This window comes from Scatophagus argus, chromosome 24 (genome assembly GCF_020382885.2).
Source record: "Scatophagus argus isolate fScaArg1 chromosome 24, fScaArg1.pri, whole genome shotgun sequence".
NCBI classification, from domain to species: domain Eukaryota; kingdom Metazoa; phylum Chordata; class Actinopteri; family Scatophagidae; genus Scatophagus; species Scatophagus argus.
Window position 1 is genome coordinate 7332797 of NC_058516.1, and position 20519 is coordinate 7353315.

The 20519-nt window shown below is 43.4% G+C and overlaps 1 protein-coding gene across 7 annotated transcripts in view; it reads right to left on the reverse strand.

Moving 5' to 3' along the window:
- LOC124055295 (R3H domain-containing protein 1) overlaps positions 1-20519 on the reverse strand; it is a 45797-nt gene that overhangs the window by 16107 nt on the left and 9171 nt on the right. For 5 of the 7 annotated variants that reach the window (XM_046381961.1, XM_046381959.1, XM_046381960.1 and 2 more), the window contains exons 3-15: positions 16512-16713; positions 9070-9193; positions 7583-7661; positions 7165-7224; positions 6242-6382; positions 5863-5971; positions 5635-5730; positions 5212-5237; positions 4868-4921; positions 3990-4222; positions 1808-2080; positions 1180-1328; positions 152-277 (exon numbers count right to left, since the gene is read on the reverse strand). In XM_046381961.1, the coding sequence (XP_046237917.1) occupies positions 152-277; positions 1180-1328; positions 1808-2080; positions 3990-4222; positions 4868-4921; positions 5212-5237; positions 5635-5730; positions 5863-5971; positions 6242-6382; positions 7165-7224; positions 7583-7661; positions 9070-9193; positions 16512-16673 (1632 nt within the window). In that variant the 5' untranslated portion in view covers positions 16674-16713. Of the gene's footprint in view, positions 1-151; positions 278-1179; positions 1329-1807; positions 2081-3989; positions 4223-4867; positions 4922-5211; positions 5238-5634; positions 5731-5862; positions 5972-6241; positions 6383-7164; positions 7225-7582; positions 7662-9069; positions 9194-12587; positions 13799-16511; positions 16714-20519 lie in introns of those variants that run through there. The other 2 variants (XM_046381963.1, XM_046381962.1) reach the window with 2 other exon arrangements.

Sequence of the window (20519 nt, forward strand, 5' to 3'; positions counted from 1 at the left end):
AATGTCTGAACTTTGCGGACATCTGTGTCAGAGCTTAATTTATTAATTTAACTGCTCAGAGAAATTCTATAAATAAACTCTTAATGAGCCAGGTCTGAAAGGAGATGGAGCGGGGGAAGAATAATAAAAATGGAAGAAAGAAGTTCTGTACCACAGTGTATTGTTGGTTAGGACAGACGGGCAGGAACTGAGAAGGAGGAAGAGGAGGAGGAAGAGGACACAAGACCATTGGGTTGTGGACAGGCTCAGAGGACAGCTGGAGAGGAGGACAGATCGGCTGAGGAGGGAAGGGAAGAAGAAATGGACAGAGGGACAGGGGATGAGACTGGAAAAAAGAATGCTAGTAAAATGGTGAGTGCCTCAGTTGACCGTTTGCTGAGCCCTATTGACAAGCTAATAAAGCTAACATTAGCATCTTCCCAAGTCAATGAGCCATGAAGACGAAGACACTGAAACAATGAAACTTCATTGCTATTGTATTGCACTGTAGAGCCATTAGACTGTTCATTCTAACAGAACCCTTTTGGTTGCACTTGGACAACCAACACAAAGGTTATTTTGGGATTTTCAAACAGTAGGTTTTCACTTTTAATATTACAAGAGAACAGACATTTTGGATGAGGACTGACAGGTGTGTTTAGCAAACACAGTGCTCGCTCAGGATACTATTGGCCTGAGATTCCCCACATCCAGTATCATCTGATAAAGCAGCGTGATGCTTCACTGCACTGAGCTTTTATTTATTGTAACCTCTTATCCCACAATTTAATGTAGTCCGAAATGCTCCTTGGGTTTAGAAGTAAAGCTACTATTAGCAGGTAATGCTAATAATTCCAGCAGTTAAACTCCATTGTTTATGCTTTTGATTTTCTGTTTCCGGTTTTGAAAATACTAAAAGAAAGTTTAAAAAAAAGTCTTTGCATACAATACAGCATTTCCCTTGCTTCAGCATGTGGGGAAATCCTAAGCTTTGCAAGCCTGCTATCCTGTCCTGTTCGAAGGAGGAGTTCAATGAACAGTCAATTAAGCTCCTACCATCCCACTATCAGCTTTTATTTTAAGACTAAGTCGGTGAGGTTAGAGAACGTTAGAAAACAAACACTGTAGTTTCACATGAATTCAATGTGAATGAGGGGAAAGTCAGGACTCCTGCTGAAAAATGTAAGCCCGCCCACTGACCTGTGAGAGGAGGTGACTGGTTGGCTGTGTAGGCGCAGGGATTGGCTGCTGTGGGGTTTTCCCCTGCTGTGGGTTCCTGGCAGCAGCAGGGGCGACAGTGGCTGGGTTGTAAACTACAGCACTGCCATCGGGGTGGATGAAAGGCTTGCCTGTCAAATTAAATTCATAAGAGAGCAGAAACCGCGGTGATGTGTGCTGCACACATGGTAATAATTCAGCATCTTACAAAAGGAAACACTTGAATTATGCTCCTTGTGACAGGGACAGACACACCCGAACACAGCGCACGAGAAGAGAGTCAACAGGAATTAACAACCCTGGCAGCATTTGAAGTTCAGTTTGCAGCCCAAAAGTGTACAACTAGCCCATGATGAATATTTACAGATTTCTCCCATCTGTTCAATGCATTTTGATCAGTGTGCTTTGGTCTGACTACTAATTTGACAGACAAACCGAGCGCAGCGCCATGTCAACCTGTAGGTCTGTCCACTAGTCATGAATTTTCATCAGCAAAACAAAAAATTACATGACAGGAAAAGGTATTCTGGGAAACATTTACTTAGATTTAATGTGGTAGATTGGGTCCCCAGTCTTTCTCATCTTCACATGGAGGTATCGAATCACTCACCTGTGTGTGGGTTGAACAGAACGCTGCCTGGTGGTATCCCTGAAGCTTCCAGCGGCAACACAAAATAGTTTGTTGCATCTGTGACAGATGGTGGCTGTGAAGGGACGCTCTTGATCATCTCAGGGGGTCCGGAACCTCTGGTGGTGTCAGCAGCCGTGTGGATTAGGGGGTTGCTGGGTATGTTGGACCAGGACGAGGCTGAAACTGGGAGAGGCATCTGGGGACGGGATAGCGAGCTGGACGAGGAGCCGACGCTGCTGCACGATTCTGAACCTGATCAGAAGGCGGAACAAAGAGATTCATCATCTCCTTCCTACATTTCCCAGAATGACTTTAGACTGTATTAGAGAGGAAGCCGTTAAGTTGTTGCTCTCAGCTTGTTAGTTATTCACGAGGGTGGAAAGAGCTGATGGTGAAATGAAGCGGTCGGGCCTCCTGCTAATAATGCATCCTCTCTTTTGGCTGAATTGCGCTCTGGTTTCTTGAGGCAACTGTTGATGGAGAAATTGGTATCTGTGCACCGTCTGTGATGGATGTCTCCCTGTATAATTACTGAACGTTGTGCAAAAATGGTTGAGTGCACAAAGAAGCCCTTGGTTTTTGGGAGGAGGGACTGGCACGGCAAACTGGTGTTTAGGGTTTTAGATGGCTGAGCTTAATGATGTTGTTGCGATCAAACCACAATGCTGCACTGGGTATCAATGTTATGTCACTGAAACTCATCCACCAGTTACACAGAAAATACTTAAAAGACACTGAAATAAAATGTAAAAATACATATTATCAGAAAAATGTACTGTATCAAATGTGATAGCACTCACATATTATGCAAATGACCCTCGTGTTGTGTACCTTAATGTAGAACAATGGCTCCTATTTTATGGACTGATCATATGGTTTGTATGCTAAATATTGATTAGAAAAGCAACAACTTAAGCGGTCAGATCAATATAGTGGATGTGAAAGTACAACATTTCCTTCTTGAAGGATTTGAAGCTTACAATAGCAGAAAAACTGAGCAAAGCCTTTCACTTAAGTATGTCAGAATAAAGGGAAATGAATGACAAGTGAGGCTCATGACCAAAAAAAAGAGACAGGTTATCATAATATCATACAGGTTGAAACAACAGAGTTCTCACTTCATTTTGCTTTTAAGGTCTCGTTTTTCAAGAGTTGATGGCGTGCAGCTCTTTTAAGGTTAGGTGCAGTTTAAGGTTATCTGAGGGTTTAGGAGAAGGACGAAGGCAGGAGAACACAGCAGCACAGACAAGATGTCTCCTCAACTTATACTCCCAAAACACAAAGTGAGGGCAGCCAGCCACCTCGTAAACAACTTAAAAAACTGCTCAGGCAAGAAGCCGGCTGCTGCAAACTCTCAGGAAACAAACAGGAAACTGGCAAAAATAGAAGAAAATACCACACACAAGACAGTGGCAGGGACCAACATGGAGAGCAGGGGCCAACCAAGGATTTCCACCCTGCATTCACTGAGATAAAGAAGACGAACCTGTGGTGAGGAACACGTTTCATCTAATCTCATAAAGTCAAGTTACAAATGGTTCACACTGTGGAGAAGCACCTGCAGCTGGGGAGCAGCTCTAACTTCATCTTGGTGACGTGTGCCACACATCCCGCCGCTTAAACTTATACATTATGCAGTAACTCCTCACTGCTGGGTTTTATGCTGCTGCTTCAACACTTTTCAAGAGCCTATTCCATCACCGTGTTGCTGTATGGTCATTAGTTTTGACAGCTGTCTGGCTGCAGGGTGGCCCGTAGACTTTATTGACCACGGCAGGACGACAAACACTTGTCGTCCTGCCTTTTGCTCAGAGCTCGACATGCAAAATTCTTATTTCTGTTGCCCATTTACCCTGTGTACTTGCTAATGAGCTCATTTTTCCTCTTCATGCTGTGACTGAAGGTTTTCTCTCCCTTGTCTGAATGACTGAATAAATAAATTACATGCTCACTTCCCAGGAGAGAAATCCCTCCACGTGCATTCAGAATTTACCTGCACGATGTAATCGGCCTCATTGTAGAACAAGAGACTGCTGCAGAGTATTGATGGCTACACTTTTAGAGCAGATGCAGGTTTTTCAGGCTCCCTCACCAAGATATTTTCATGTAAAAAAACTATTCACAGTATTCTGAGACATCCCATCCCTGTCGCCTCTCTTGCCTGTTTTGGAGAGCCTCCCTGTGCTCTTGCTGCTGGCCGTGCTGTCCCCTCGGACGAGGCCGGGGGAAATGCCGCTGAAGCTGCTGGCCTTGGTGATGGCGGGCCGCGGGGCGAGCCGGTTGGAGCTGTCCGAGCTGTCGGTGCTGCTCCACGGACGAGGCTCTCCGTGCCGTGGCAGCGTTTCTGTCTCGGAGCTGCTCTGTCGGCTGGCTCCTGACCGGCCGGCCCTTAACCTGACAGAGTGTTTACAGTTTGACACATTTACATCACTGATCAGCACCGGCATGTTATCGATGTTAAGGATTCATTTGTTGGTCAAGTATGTGATTCATGCAAAAAAAATATCACATTTTCTCAAAGTTGGCATGTTCAGACTGCTTTTGTTCAGACCAACAACTAAAGAGCAAAAAGATATTTAATTTAATGTCACAAAACAGCAAAGCACTCAATTACACATGAATGAAACTGTTTTTTAAAAATTGCTGTATATGTGTAGTTCAAGGCCTTTTACGATATCTGAAAAATGGCCTCTTGTCATTTTTTCATAGTTTCAATGTCAGCAAGAGTGCATCTTCTCCTAGCAAACATCACCCTTATGTATTTTTAAGTGTTTGATCATCATTAGAGACATATTTAATTGCCAAGCTTTGGTCCGAACAGACCGTCCTACATGAGGAAACCTGGACAGAAAATCCTATTTAACAGAAGCTTTCCTGAGCAGCGAAAACAAATCCTACGATCAGCACTGCTGCTCCTGAGCGAGCCGATTAAGGCAGACGGCGATTCAAAGGCTTTCTCTCTGCCTGGGGTTCAGTCTCTGAAAGAGCTGAATGATGTGTGACGGGTGTGTGGGTGAGGGGGAGGGGGGGTGGACCTACCTGAACATTTGCCGCCTCTGCTGGGTGCTCATGCATGCGTCTTCATCTTGAGCACTGGAGGGGAGGGGAGAGGTGTTACAGGGAGCAGGCGCTGACAAAATGAGATATCCACCATTTTAAAACATGACTGAGCTAATTGCTGCTCTGACAGGAAAACTACAAAAGTGAGCACTTAATGTAGAAGCAATCTGAAGAGCTTTAGTCCCACTTTAATGAATAAAATCGGTTCCAATTTGGCCAACTAACAATTTCTCATTTCTGTTAGATTCAGCTCTTCGGAACCAAATTATTACATAAAGAGAGGCGAAGCATGGTCAGTGGACACCTGAAATTTTACTACTTACCTTCTATCTAGTATGAAGTGATCTCCCTGTGGGTGGGAATGAAAATTACAGTAAATTACAAAGGTGCAGACAATTCATGGCAGTTTGTTCTTATGTTATCTCCAGCATGCTTCTCTTTGCATTGCGAGCTCTGCCCGAAGCTACATTTTCTCGGCTGTGCGCATTCAAAAACACAATCAATTTATCAATAAATATCATTAAAAATCTCGACAGGCGCCTGGGCGCCGCTCGCAGGTCTTGTTGGAAAATCTGACTTAAGGGATTCGGCTGCAGAATCAGAGCTGCCCTGTCTAAAAATTCATAAATCCAGCAGTGGTAATTGGTAGCAAGAAATCTACTGAATTTGCACATGAATAGAAACGACACAAAGATTTGTGCAACATGGCCCCCACCCCCCACTCCGCCTACACAAACAGCTCTCACATCATGTGCAAATATCCTTTCTCTGGCTCGCTGGTACTCCTCCTCCCTCTCCTCCATCGATTTGCTCCTCTTGTCAGCTTTCAAACGCATTCGAATCTGGCAAGGACACACACACACACACACATGCACGCATGCTTCCTTAGCAGCAATGTCAGGGACGCCAGATTGTCCCACTCTTACCAACATGTCAGGAATGAAAGTGACAGCTTGGTTGGAAAAAACACCTACCGCGCTGTCTTCGCGATCAAAGCTGGAGTTGTCTCGTTTGAGAATGTAGCGCTTCTGAAAATCGTCCGCCCTGTCATCCTTGATGTGCTCTGAGAATTTCTGATCGGGTCTGTTGGTGGGGGGAATTCACAGGAGTTTTAGTGGCAGCTTAATTTCAGGTGGATGCTGACAGCAACATATGTTAGCCAACAAGCAGGGCAGGAAACCAACTTCTCTGTCGACAGCGTATGGTTGTAGGAAATTATCCACCAATTCACTAGTAATGTGAGAGTGTAGCATAATGAGAGGCCTGCCCTCATGCAACATCCACCAGCCTAATAATACTGTACTGATTTTACTCAAATAGGTTCGTGAGGAGACAGACCAAAGAGAGGCTCACATTCTAGTGTTGGTGGTTTTGTTGATCACCACTGACTTCCCACTGGGGTCCACATTGTGGTCCATGCCGAAGTAGGCCGCCACTCGATGTAATAGCATCCTGTGGTAGGACGTCATGGGTGGGAACTTTCTCATTTGGCTTCTAGGAGGCGATGCAGAAATGTGGTTAATGGCCAGCAGTTTAAACGTCGAAGTTCTTTTAAACTGATAAGCTGGGGAGGGAAAAAGAAAAAATCCCAGTTCGAAATGAGGAGCTAAGAAGGGCCAGCAAAGCCGTTTCATCTGGTACAAGTCTGTTGTTGTTCTGCCTTGTAAGGATATATCTGTTCTTGGGTCTGTTTTGAAAACGTTTCAAAGCACTTCTGGGTTCACTGGAGGAGAACTTTAAGCCCTCAGTGATTCTCAACCAACACGGCTACATCGGCAACAGTGATCCAGACTGAAGTTTCCATACTTCCAAACAGAGTACACCAAGATTTTACTGACCAGCACTTTTTTAGTGAGTTCACAATTTAAAAAAAATTTTTTTTTTTAAAGGCTGCAATACACATCCATGCAGACTTCACAGCAGTCCCACTTGAAACAGCTGGGACGATGAACAGCTGCTCATCTTAATTGCGTGACATCGAGCACAGCTCCTCTGAAGGTGTAAAAATCCTTCTGTGTTCGTATTCTGGAGAGCTCCATTTTCTTGAGACAACTTGAGAAGAATATCTTAATCCTGATGAAAAAGTTTTTATTTTTCCCCCCACTCCCATTAAAAAAAACAAAAACAAACACAAAAAAACAGAAATTACTGCAGCTGAGTTCACTAATTGAGTTCTCCTTCTCTGGTTAAATTTGTTAAATTCATTGAAAGCAGGTGCTATGGCGTTTGGTTGGGACAAAATCCTCCTCCAGCCTATCTCATTGAATATTCCTTACTCATTATTGCTGATGAAGTCCAAGATGTCCTGTTCCAACTTCAGCAGCATGATTCGATCCCTAAAAAAAAAAAAAAAAAAAAAAAAAGATATGTTAGGACTGTTTCTGAGACATCTTAACTTACTTCTCAGGTGCTAAGCAGATAACCGATGTCCACACAGTAATCATGAGATCACTGAAGGCCTGGTCACACCAGGAAGTTGCATAATTTCTAGTGTAAGCATAACTTTTTGCACTAAATAAATTATCAATCCATTGTGAAAACAACTGGCAGATTAATTGATAATGAAAATAAATCTCTATGGGACAAAGGGACTAAATGCACGAGTTGGCACACACCTAGTCAGTTCCTGTGTCATGTCTGGGGGGGGGGGGGGGGGGGGGGGGGGGGGGGGCTTGGTGTTGGTGTTAAGCGTACCTGGGGTTGCCCTTCAATGTGTTGACCAGGAACTCATGGAGATCTATGCCAGTTGAATCTGTGTAGTCTTGACTGGAATCTAACCGAGGAGGACATAATGTTTCAGAGCTCAGTGAGGCAACCTTTCAAATTAAGGCAATAAATCATAGACAATTTTTAAGACACAGATGTGCACAGATTTCACCTTAAATCCAACATGTCCAGATTTAGAAAACAATCCACGAGATTACTTACAGGTCATTTTCTCAATATAATTTTTCTTTATAAGAATAACAAGAAAAATGAGATGTTCCACACCATTAACGCCCTAAATTAATGCTAAACAGTTAATGGAATGTTGTGAATATTGATATGCAAATTAATTAGCTTGTCATTCAACTATTTGTGAGGGGGGAAAAAAAAGCAAAAATCTTCACTGAGGGTTACATTGCTTAGGACCAGGCTACTTGGTGGCTATTGCTGTCAGCAGCAGTGAGTGCTGCCAGCTGAACTACTTCAGAAAGGGAGAAGTTGGCAGATAACAAAGTTGACACCGGGAAAAAAAACATGTTTCTCTGCTCCAACAAAGGACAGGAGCCATCAGTGAGAGTCAGGGGACGCTGGAGCTCGTTCCCCTCGGTGGGTGTCTGGTTTCTATAATTGGAGGCTGCCTCATCAGTGGTGTTGCTCCACAGAGGGAAGCAGACACCTTTACACGCCTGTGGGAATCTGTGTAATTGCTTAACACCTTGAGCTTGTCGCAATTAACTGAATCACGCCAATTATCGGCCCATAATGAGATATCATTTAAAATGGAAAAACGCTTTTGGACAAACTGGAGGGCACGGCGCCGGAGAAAAAAAAATGTTTAGGACTGGATGTTCCTCGTGACATGGTAAAGGATATAATTATTAGAGGGCTGTAATTTGGCTGAGTGACATGGATTGTGTGATAAGTATCATTAAAGCATTTGGCTTCATTTCAGCATTTTGCCTTCAGCGTAGCCGGTGACAAACTGACACCAAAATGATATCATAAACATAAATTAATGTATATAATATACAGCGTGAGTGATTTAAATGTGCATATATTCCCCTGCCAAATTTTCTACATATAAATTCCAATTTTTGGATGGGGAAAGCACATGCATCTCTCAAGCTCCTTTTTGGGAGTAAGCAATGTTTATAAATGAGGCCCCAGGTGTTCATGATGTAAAGGAAGCTGAGGTGTTAATGGAAATATTTCAGCTCCTGTGACTGTGACTGAGATCTGTTTCCCCGACCCTCATCTGCTCAGGTCTTCAACAAATGTCTCTAACTTTAAAACCCAACCAAAGCTGATGATAAATGCTTCAAAACGTATGTTCAAACAGGGTCGACACTGATGATGCACATACATAAAGGAGTTAAAATGTGAAGAGGGGATGTTAATCAAGAAAATTTCCCAAATTTTTATAAATGTATCCTCTAAAATGAGAACTTCACAATAGCTTCGATTGCATCTCTCACCTCTTGACAACATTTTTCTCTGCGTTTTCTCAGGTTTGTCCACCTTATCACAGCTGTCCTCTTTGTCGGCTTGGTCCTGTCTAGCTCGATCCTCCTTTTCAAGGGGCTGGAGAAGGAATTCATCCTGTCAGAAATACAGAAAAACTGATTTTGTTTGAAACAGTTGGTGCAGATTGCTTTATGTACTGCTGGTTTGTATGTGTGTGTGTTTTCTACGTGGTCTCAATGAAGCCATTTCGGTAGACCAGTTTGATTAGTCGCAACACACAAGTGCAAAAAATGTCAGCATTTCACAAGACACTCAAAATATTCAAATACTAGATGCAACCTGATCGAAGAACTGACGTGAGACGTTAATTTAGAAAGGAGGCATTAAATATGAGGCACTTAATTCTCTATGATCTTGCCTGAGGTTCTAGGTTAATTAGAGAATAGCATGGGCAAAAGAGGCCACAGCCACACACTTCATAAACTCTAATGGTTTATCACTGAAACCTGTTTCCTTGCCAGTGATAATGCGCCTGCGCCCATGAATTCCAAATCACAATAGCAATTAATCTGCCAGATTAGCTTGTTTTTATTAAACCGCCTGAATAAAACATGAATTCGAGCCTGACGTGAAACAACACAGCACATTTCGTTCGTCAAAATTCAACAGAACGAGGAGTTAATCCCCCTCCAATTGTTAAAGTTGTTAAAAATCGACCGTGCAATTAGAATGGAAGACCAATGTGAATGTTTTGCGAGATATATTAAAAATGGCCTTGATTTACCTCAGTCGTGAGCTTCCCCTTCCCGCACACACACAAACACACACACACACACTCGACTCAGAGCAGTATCTGATTTACTTTTCAGGCAGTTCTACAAAAGGCTGAAAGGAAAAGCTGAATAGAGGAGAGGGGTTGCCAGTGCCAGTTTAAGTGGATTAAACACAACTCTGGGAAGGTAACATCAGAGAGCCTGTGTGAGAGTGTGTGTGTGTGTGTGTGAGAGAAATGAATGAATGAATGAAGGAGTGAGAAAAAAGGTGACCTAGTGGTGGGAGAGCAGCTCATAACCAAAAAGGTCACGAGTTTGATCCCTGTAACAGCTGCTAAGCAAGATAATGAGACACTACATTCTCCTTCATTTCAATACTCTCTGAATATATGTGAAAATGTAATATGCTAATGAGAAACGTGACTGACTAATTGCCTGAGCGAGACCGGGAGAAAGTGAAAATGAGTCTTGGACTGTGTGTTGTGTAAGTGACAGCGAGTTTGTGTAATGTGTGTGTGTGTGTGTGTGTGTGTGTGTGTTTGTCAAAGCAAAAGGATTTTTTTTTTTTTTTTATGTTTTTTTTTTTTTTTGCTCTGGCAAGAAGCGGCGATGTTTGCTGCTTAATGCCACCCTCGGCATCACATGGAAGCCGCCTGGTTGACGTGCAGCTGTTGCGAGCTGCCTCATTTGTTTCCTGACATCCATTTACCTCGAGATAAAGGAAAAAAACGGCATGAAAATGATGGCCCCCTGAATATGTAATGAACGTGCTGTCAGTCTGAAACAAAAAGTACAGCGTGTATTCAGAGGCGCGTGACTATCGGCCATTGATTTGAATTGACAGCCAGGCGTACAGTGGAAGGGGCAGATGGAGTTTTTCAGGATGCAGGGATGGCGTGGACAGCTACAGATCCATACAGCCCTTTGTTACTGCTTCTAATTTGATAATAAAGACAACAATGTGCAACAGCAAACAATGGGACGTGTTTAGACTTGATAATCAGGGAGGTTTGAATGGGAATTGGTGATCCTGTGTACTCCACTCCTGCTTCTTCCTCTTCGTTCTTTATTGCTTTACCTCTCCCCTCTAGGTTAGTTTGCCGCAGAAGGAGTCTCGACTCCGGGCCCCAATAACAGTAGCGGGGGAAATATCAGGAGTATTCAATTAGAGCGTTCCACAGCTCTCCACAGCTGACGTGTGGAAATTGTAATTTCCTCGACATGATTGATGGCAGTAATACAGGACGCCGTGTGAGTGCAGACGATGCGAGACTGTTGTGGGAATAAAACCGCCCTCTGGTTATGGAGCTGGGTGCTGACTGGCTGAAACGCCTGGAACAAGCACACCTGTGTGTGTGTGTGAAAGAAAGCCAGGAGCTGTGCAGAGTGGCATGTAATAGAGAAAGTTTGATCAGAGGGGGGGGGGGCTTTGCCTGGAGATACGGCGTTAAAAGAAGAGTTGATTTAGCAAACTGACGGCCGGCTCGCTGTCAGAGTTCAGTACTTTCCGTTTTGATGATGTGATGTTTTCATTGGACGGCCACGGCCATTTGTTTAATCACTGCCATCAGAAGAAGCCCACTAATCAAGCATCAGAGCTCGACCTGCTCAGTTGTAATGAAATGAAATGAACTGATCCTGGGTCAGCACTTCAGCGGTATGCATGCGGGCTTGTAGCTTAACAAATTTGACTGAGGAGTCAGAGGAACCGCCCCCCATGTCACTCTGGGCTTGATGAGATGACCGTGATGACATAGACAGTGTGGCTGCATGTGAATTAGGGATGTGCTGGTAACAAATTTTCATGCTATGATTATGTTAGCTCAGACTCAGTCAGATCTTACAGAGATGTTACCATTAGAGCTGAATGGAATCTATGGAATTAAAACGCAAAATTAAATTTCTTTAAAATCTCTATCTTTCAGATTCTATGCACACTTTCTTGCTTCTTGCATACTTTCATCACCAACTTCTTATGTTAGGTGTTTGGGCTGTGCAAAGCGACCCATGTACAGAGTCCTTCTCACATCCAACAGCTGAAGGTGGAAAGTTCATAAGGCCACCTTAAATCTGTTTGTCTGTAACAGCAGCATTTGTGACATTATAACTGCAGTAGTTCAGAGCCAGTCATGGTCCAGTATGAGACTTTCACAACTGTGAGGTGGAAACCTAAAGCCTCCTGTGAACAAACACTGAGAATTGACTTTTCCTGTGAAGTAGGAAACATCTTGTGTCCACTGGTTAGACTTTTAACATCAGTATTTGCATAGATCCCACATCATTTCCATCGAAGGAGAAGACATTTTAAGAGTTCTTAACCACATAATTGAACTTTTTCCCACAGAGGCAAGTTACTGTTCAAAGCAAAGCATTTTTATATTTCTAAAACATGTCTGAAGGGAGATCTTTAAGTCTTCCCCGCTGTGTGGTGGAAAACTGTTAGAACGTACCGGCAACAGACAGCATCACAGTTTGATTGGGCACTTATAGGCCACTAGCACCCCATGCCTGTGTGCACACCAGCTCCACATTACCAATAACAAATTTAACAGAAGAAAATAATGCATGTGGTCTTCACACAATGAGTCATTTAAAATAAATACTATCTCCAAACATTAGGACTCTGCAGCCATTAACTGGCTGTACTTTTGCTGGTACTGTTCCCATCAAACTGCTTCACCCTGGTATCTAGTGAAAGTGGAATACCAGCACATCTCTAATGCGGATACACTTTGGTTATTCAGAGAGATTGTTACCTGAGGTGCTGCTGAAGGCTCAGGAATAGGGCAAGGAAAGGACTCTTCACACACTGCCAGGCTCCGCACGAGCTTGAGCCTGGTGCTGGACTAAGGAGGGGTTGCAGGTAGGTGGGAACAATGAAAACCATGTGTGCATATACACACACACATACAAGCACCTGCGCACTCATACAACTGCATCAACATCATCACGCTTCACAGTGACAGGCCATATGAAACAAACAGCCAGCGAGCACGATCGATTCTTGCAAGCAAATCATACAGTTTCAATATTTCACATTTTAGCTGACAAATCTTCTCCCGAGTGACTGAGTTTTTTGCTGCTTAGATGACTGGAGATCTTCTCACATAACTAGATCAGAACAATCATAAACTTAAAAAAAAAGGTGTAAGCATTTTCATATAAACTCAAGCCTTCGCATTCTTCCTGAGCAAACATCAACAGCAATGCAGCAAGCACATAGGAACTTTCCATTTCAAAGTATTTGTTTTTTTTTTCAGGCATAAGTCACACCATAACCTCCACTTTCATTCATATAACAGCATCTAAACATATTGCACTGAAGTATTTACACATGTCTGGAGCAGTGCATACAATCACAACTTGCTTGACAGGAAACACGGGTACAACTTCCAACTAAATCCAAGCAAACAATGCAATCCAAGGGCACATCAGACAGGTTGGAGCATCCTCGCACAGCATGCATGCCGAGCATACCGTACCTTAGAGTGCTTCGCAGGCTGTCCATAGGTAGGGGAGGGGTGCAGGGAAAAAGTGCACAGGGGGGGAAAAAATAATCAAAAAAAAAAAAATCAAACAATCCACAGGAGTTTGGAAGTGAAGAGAGGATTGTTACTTTAAGAAAGTGCAGAAGTTTGAATTAAATATGACTGGCCTACATTTTGTACATGTGTGCACAACTAGCTCTGCAAAAGAGCAAAGCAATCTAAACCAAGATAGCACAAAAATACAATAACCTGCTGCACTGCCTATATTTTTTTATGCCTGTTCCTAAGCTGAAAAATTTAAGAGCACAGAACAAAAATTTAGTGGAATTGATCTGCAGAAAGAAAATAAAAATTCCCTGTGCAGCGTGAAATCACAAGTTGAACATTCACCATTTCCTGGGAGCATGAATTAATTTTGCAGAGCATATGCTATCAAAGCAGTTGCACTGTAAAGCCCCTTCTCCTCTTCCTTCCTTTCTTTCTTTCTCTCTCTCTCTCTCTCTCTCTCACTCACACACACACACACACACACACACACACTGCAGAAAACAAAAGCCAGACATTTGGCTGTGTGCGATTCGGGTCGGTTTTATGCGTTGCTCCCAGCTCCATTTAGCTGTCATGTGAATCAGACCCAGGCGCTGGAGGTGAGATGCAGAAAGCAGAGAGAGACCGGATGCCCAACAGTGTGTGAGACAGCTCGGTGCCTCTGCGCTTCACGCACTACTGGCTGTGTGTGTATGTGTACGTGTAAACAGAAGGTCTCTCAGTAGCACGCATAGAGGAGCAGAGGAAGGGAGTGGAGGGGACCTGGCAAGAGCCGTTTCAGTCGAAACTGTAACAGAGCCCAGTCCTCTGCTTCCTAATCCCAACATGCATCCACACACACACACACATGTACGCACACACACAGCTATGTCCTTCCCACCTGTCCTCTAAAAATCAAAAGGACAACCCCTCCCTTCTCTCATTGAGCTCGAGGGCCAAATAACACCTATAAAAAACTGAAATGGACTGCTGTTCGCCCATCTCCAATGCCTGTGACCTGCCGTGCCCCTTTCTATATCAGGTAATATGGATGTGGATGCAGGAGGGTAAGGGTGAGGGGAGGGGGCTGGGACTGTGAGCGCACCGCTACACCAGCTAATTGAGCGGCGAGGGGCCTGTGGGGAACGAACAATGCCGGCAGGAGATAAAGGAATGGGAAAGGGGGAGAGGGAAAGGGCTGAAGTCAGCAGAAGTAGGGCGGCCACCAGCCACCTGTCCTGCCGCAGAGGACGGATCTGGAGAGCTGGAGGCAGATGGTGGCAAAGTCACCCAGCCTCCCACCCCCCACCTCCCTTTTTCCTCTGTCGGAATGCTTTTCTGTCCGTGCCCCCCCTCCAATTCCTTATCCCACTTCCCTACCTCCTCTATTTGTCCCACAATGGACATTTCAGACAGTTAACTGATGCCCTTACACAAAATAACAGAATGAACTTCTCCTGCAACGCCGGAAATTAGGTCAGGGGGGCTTCAGTGCCGTCAGCATATCCTGAGACCACAGAATAACTATGCCAGGGTGAGTCTAAGGAAAAGGAGGTAATGAGAACTAAAGTAGCCAGATATATTTGAAGGGACACACACAAAAAAACAACAGAGGAGGCAGGGATACATCTAAAGAGATGTGGAACCAAGGGGTTTAAAACAAAAATGACAGCTTGCTTGTTTTACTGTCCAGAATTTTCACCGAAAATCACTGCTAATTTGCAGAGCCAAAATGTAGTGTAAGGTGAACAGAATGACTCAGTAATGTCAGTTATGCAGTGACATCTATCAAACATTTGCTAACAATAGCTAACAGCCACTGGTTATACCAGAACAACTAAGGTTGTAGCAGCAAAACCCCTGAGTGTGTTGAACTGAGCGGAGCTGAGTTTCATTGCTTATGAAGTCAACCTTACATTCAAGAAGATTTGCTGTCTGTTTGAGGCAGTTGTAGCTTTAATCAACATGACCCCTATTTAAGATCATGACAGATTATTCCTGCTACGTAACTCTTGAATATGGTCTGTCACTAGTTATTTTAACCACCAGAGCTTGTACTTGGAAGGAATTTATTCATGTAGTTGAGTGGAGTGTATGAATGAGGAGAAATAATTCCCCACTGCTTTCCTTCCTGTTTCCTTTCTCTTTGAACATCATGTCTTATGTTCTTTTACCTTCCTCATCTCCTTCATCCCTCATTCTTACGTCTCAACCCATACCTTCCTCCTGTGCATCCTCCCCTCTCCCCTGCCGCTCCCCCATGCTGGTGTCATTCTGTTCCTCGGGGTAACACAGACACAGGAAGTTGGAAGATAAGCCAGGATTTGAGCTCCAGATTATCTGCCTGCCTGACTGCCTCTCTGTGCCTGCCTGCAACCACAAGGCCAGATTGGCCTGAATCCTATTTTTAGGCTGCAGCCAAAGAGACAATCCATTTCCTTTCCTGGATTTTGTTTCCTTGACCACACTCAAAGAGATTTCACACCATTTTCGCTTTTCAGTGTCCATTCCTCTGTGAGCACAAACCAGTCGGCACCCATTTTGCTTTAAAAGCTAAATTAACGAGTGCAAATGTTCTGCGGTCCCAAAGCACATTTGTTGCAATGACACAGAGACCTAATTAATTAGCAGTTTATTTGAAAGTGATCTCAGCTGCCCTGAATCCCCAGTGGATCCCCTCCTTTAATGTCTCCCATAAAGAACGCGAGATTCAGTATTACAGGACTGCAAATTCTCTTTTCCACACTCTGAAGTTTCTCAACATTCAGGCAGACTAGTGAGGAGTCGCTGTGATTGACCTCAGTGATGAAGTGAAGCAGTCAAGCCCTACCATTATTATTTCAGTCTGGGCAGATTGTGCTTTACAGGAACAATTTTGCCAGGTGGGAAAATCATCTTGAATGCCGCAGGTGACAGGAGATCCCCAGGGCAGTTGGTGTTTGACGTTGACTGTTACTGAATTTTCATGGAGATGAGGGTGGAAGAAAAGTGACAGTGCTTGGTGAGGTGTCAAGTGTCCTCAGCTTCAGTCAGGCTGCAGACACCTCTAACCTCCTTGATTAGATGACTATGAGGAGGTTTGAGGAAAAAGACGAAGTGCTTCTCAGTGTGTCAGTGTTGTGTGTGAAAACTCATTCACTTGGGGCAGACGTCAGAGTGCTTTACCTGGACGTCCCTCTTATGGTTGCTGCCGTGTTCATCTTTGCTGCTCTGGCTCTGGTCGGCGGCCTCACACTTGGCGGGGATGTTGTCTTTTGGAGATGCGACTGCGTCGGCAGCCTCGGGAACCTTCATCGTTTCAGTGTCAACTGTGTCGGACATTCTCATTGCAAAGTCTTACTGGGAGATGCTGGCAAAGAGAGAGAACCTGAAAAAGACAAACACGTCTATGAGGGCCATTCTACAGCAGACTGCGGCAAAACGATCACATTGGTGGCAGGCTGGGATGAGAGGCTGCACAGGGTGAAGTGCTTCACTATTATGAGATATTTTATTTAAGCTTCAAAGCATTGAATAACAGGAACACACAAAATATACCACAACTTTTCTTATTCTGTTTATTAGCACTTCACAGATTTTTTTGCCCAATGATACACTGCATTTGGTCCCTCTTCTAGACGACAATGAAATCTTGACTGACTGAGATTACCCTACAGTAGATATAATGCTCAATATGTCACTACAGATATGCTCAAGCTATTTTTGAGGTAATTTATAACCGATTTTCAGATACACAGTTAGATAATTTATGTACCAGAGAGTACAAACAAGTACTTTCCTACTAGTCCTACTGAGTACATATATAGATATTCATCTTAATTCCTCAGAAAAAATATAATGAATATTGATTCAAAAGTCTTAAAAAAAAACCTTAATCTTAGACTCTTGGACCCTTTTTATCTTTAATTGCTCAAATTCTACGACCTGAAACACTCATATTAGCAGTATTATGTTTCTGCATTTCTTTCAGCTCCCCTACCACTCTCCAGGGTGACACAAAAATACATTTTTAGATAGCTATAGCAGATTCATTATTTCACACACAACCAGATTAAGTGTAAATTCAGATTGAAACATATCAAAGGTCAGGAGGTAAAAAATAGAGATCCACGCATAAGCAGTTTCCTAACAATCTAAAGAGCGACCGCACTGAGAATCTTTGGTGTGTTGTGGCAGCCTCCAGTCATTTCCTCATCCTTCTTCTCTAGACTGCAAGAGAAACAATTTAAAATGAGTTCATATCTCGAAAGTAATGATGATTAACATCCATTTGGGATTATTAAAAATAAGCAGAATTAATACATGTATAGTTCACAAAACTAACAAGAACAAACTTGATATAAAAATGCTATTTATCCATAAAGTAATAAATAAAACTTACCGTTTCACACTGGATCATTAAATCAGGCCCACAGCGAAGCATCTGCTGGTCTTCCATGGTGCGGTCCATATCGTTGTTTAAGGAGTGTTTAGTAATGACTGTTTACTCAGTTCTTCTTGTGGGGTTTTAGTTTGAAAGAGAAAGCTACAGTGCTGCAGAGGTAATAACAGTGATTTGCCACATGTAGAAAGGAGGATGAGGAGGAGTCTGGCAAATGTTTTCAAGGCAGACATTTAGACCTGTTATAGCAGTAGAAACAGGCTAAATGCTACTGATGGCTCCACATCTAAATGGAAGTAAGCCATTGTTAATGTCATCAGCTACATCTGTGTTTGAGCCAAAGCAAACTCAATGTACACCGTGAGAAAGGTTTATAAAGTAGCAGGCAGGTGGAGGAGAGGGGCACTCGGTGGTCATAAGTCACTCATTTCTGACTGTGCTGTCTCTCAGCTGTGCAGCTCTTCAGCCACAGACAAAAGACATGACTGGACAAGACACAGCAGGAGTACAGTTTGCTCCCGTGAGACTAAACAGCTTCAGATTACAGCGTTCGTCTCGACAGAAAATAATAAAACTCCGACATCTCTGTTCCAAAGTGTTTGTAGGAGCAGGGGAGGGTCGAGCGTGGACTGTGTGGGGCATGAGCCGCCTCCAACCTATTTTTGGAACAACACCAACTGCAGAAATTACGTTTTTCAATTCCGAGGGTGCAGAGTAAGACTTGAACTAAATGCTGTACTAAATAATTCAAACATATATGAAGATTAAAGCATGTTTTTATTCATTTAACACCCAAAAGGCACTTTCTAATCGCATTTTGTATGCAGCTGTCCAAACACTAGAGTTACCAGCACACAGTATGAGAGGTCCACAATCCTCATTTTACCCAACCCCCCCAAAAAAATCCTCAGAGTGTGTGTTGTATGGGAAGTGTAAATATAAATAGGAACAGCTCAAGCGTGCAGATTACACTCCAGGCAGGATGCAGATTTTGGTTACTTTAATGACTCTGGTTGAAACATTGTGTATAAAACACGTAGACTCTTTAAGCTGACGTCAGCTTCTTACATGTGTGTAATGCCATGACCTTCCTATGTTGAAACCATGGTGTGAGTTCATCCTGCTGATATGCCCTAATTATGCAGTCAGGCCCCATGCAGTGAAACACACACACACAGATCCACGCATATGAGCAAGAAGGGAGGGCAGACATCTGGTACATGAGAGCTATGATTAATAGGTTAATTAGAAACGGGCTCATCAAATTCACTTTGCACATCAAAACTGGATCCACACACGACAGCACTGACTCTGTGCTCGAGTGTGTGTACGTGACTGGCTGCGTGTGTGTTCCGGCCGGCACCTATCAGAGGGGGCCACAACCTATTTGCCCGGCAGTGATCACAGCCATTTTCCTATCTGATCCCTGAGCAGCAAGCGGCTGGCTCAGACTTGATTGTTTATCTCCGTCCCAAAAGGGCTGAGACTGCAAGCGGGAGCCGCTCTCTTTAAGGTGGCATCCAATTCCTCCATGACAGAGTAACTGACTTCGAGTGAGGTCCGCCACTCTCCTGAGCGCTCCTGTCGGGCAAATGTACCGCTAACCCAATGCTGTGCAAGGCTAAGAGGTTAGCTTAAATTTAGCCGGGCACTGGAGAGTCAGATGTTGAATTTCAATGACCTGTCAGATGTTTGACAAAAGCAACACCGGCTGCTGCTTTACATTATTTTTACATTCTGAAGGAAAACAGCTTAATACTCCAGAGTGCCGCACACGCCTTTGAATATTTAGTGTCTGTTGCTGACATTTTGATGAGTGAAGTCTCTTGAGTCGCTCCGTTGAAGATTTGCAATATTGGACAGATATTTTCAAGAGCCGGGCTCGTGATGGATGGCTATTTTGTCCCTCACCGAATCATTCATTCTTCTAAACACATTTTATCGTGGGACTAGAGTGTTGGACTAAATTTGGCTTTAGACTTTGATGCATTCAGATTTCACCGTCTCGTCTCTCATGGCTGAGGTAATTGCGCTGTGTGTCTGTTTAGAATCCCTGACGTTCTGACTGCATAAGTAATATGGTTCATCATTAGATCCTCAGTGTTACATTGGGGAAACGTCGGGGAATTCAGGGAGCAGCAAACTGGTCTCTTATGAGCGAGACTGAAAACTGATATCACCACATTTTTCTTACAATACATATTCATGGCTGCCTTTGTATTGTGCTGTCATATTATGGAATATCCACTCAGCGTAATGACAGCTATTTGCTTTCATCAATAGCAGGAGGGAAACTTCGAACTCGAGCCACAACCACTTAGGTGCACTGCAGACAAACTGTTGTGCTTCATCTGAATGTATCTCTGCTTTCTTACTGCTCCAGTTACATCAATACTTGAAGAATACTTTATTAGAGGCTGACACTGTGCCAAAGCACCCAGTTAGGTTTGAGAATGACATAACTGAGGAGGAGGAAGGTTAACGTCTTTGTGCAGCTTTATAGGTTGAACAGAAATGAATATTAAGTAGACAAATATATACACATATATTTTATTAACATTTTACGACATGTTTGTTAAAAACTTGTAATGCAATTGTTGTGTAGTACACAGTATATACATACATACAGTGTGAAGACACTCTGGCGTCTCTTCGAGTTGGACTGAAAAATATCACCTAAGACCATAACTGAATGTGTGAGCCAAGTGATAAAATACTCCAGTATGTGCTGCTATGTTCCAGTGAAGTGACTCATCTGTAACTAAGGCTATAATCATTTTTCATCTTATGAC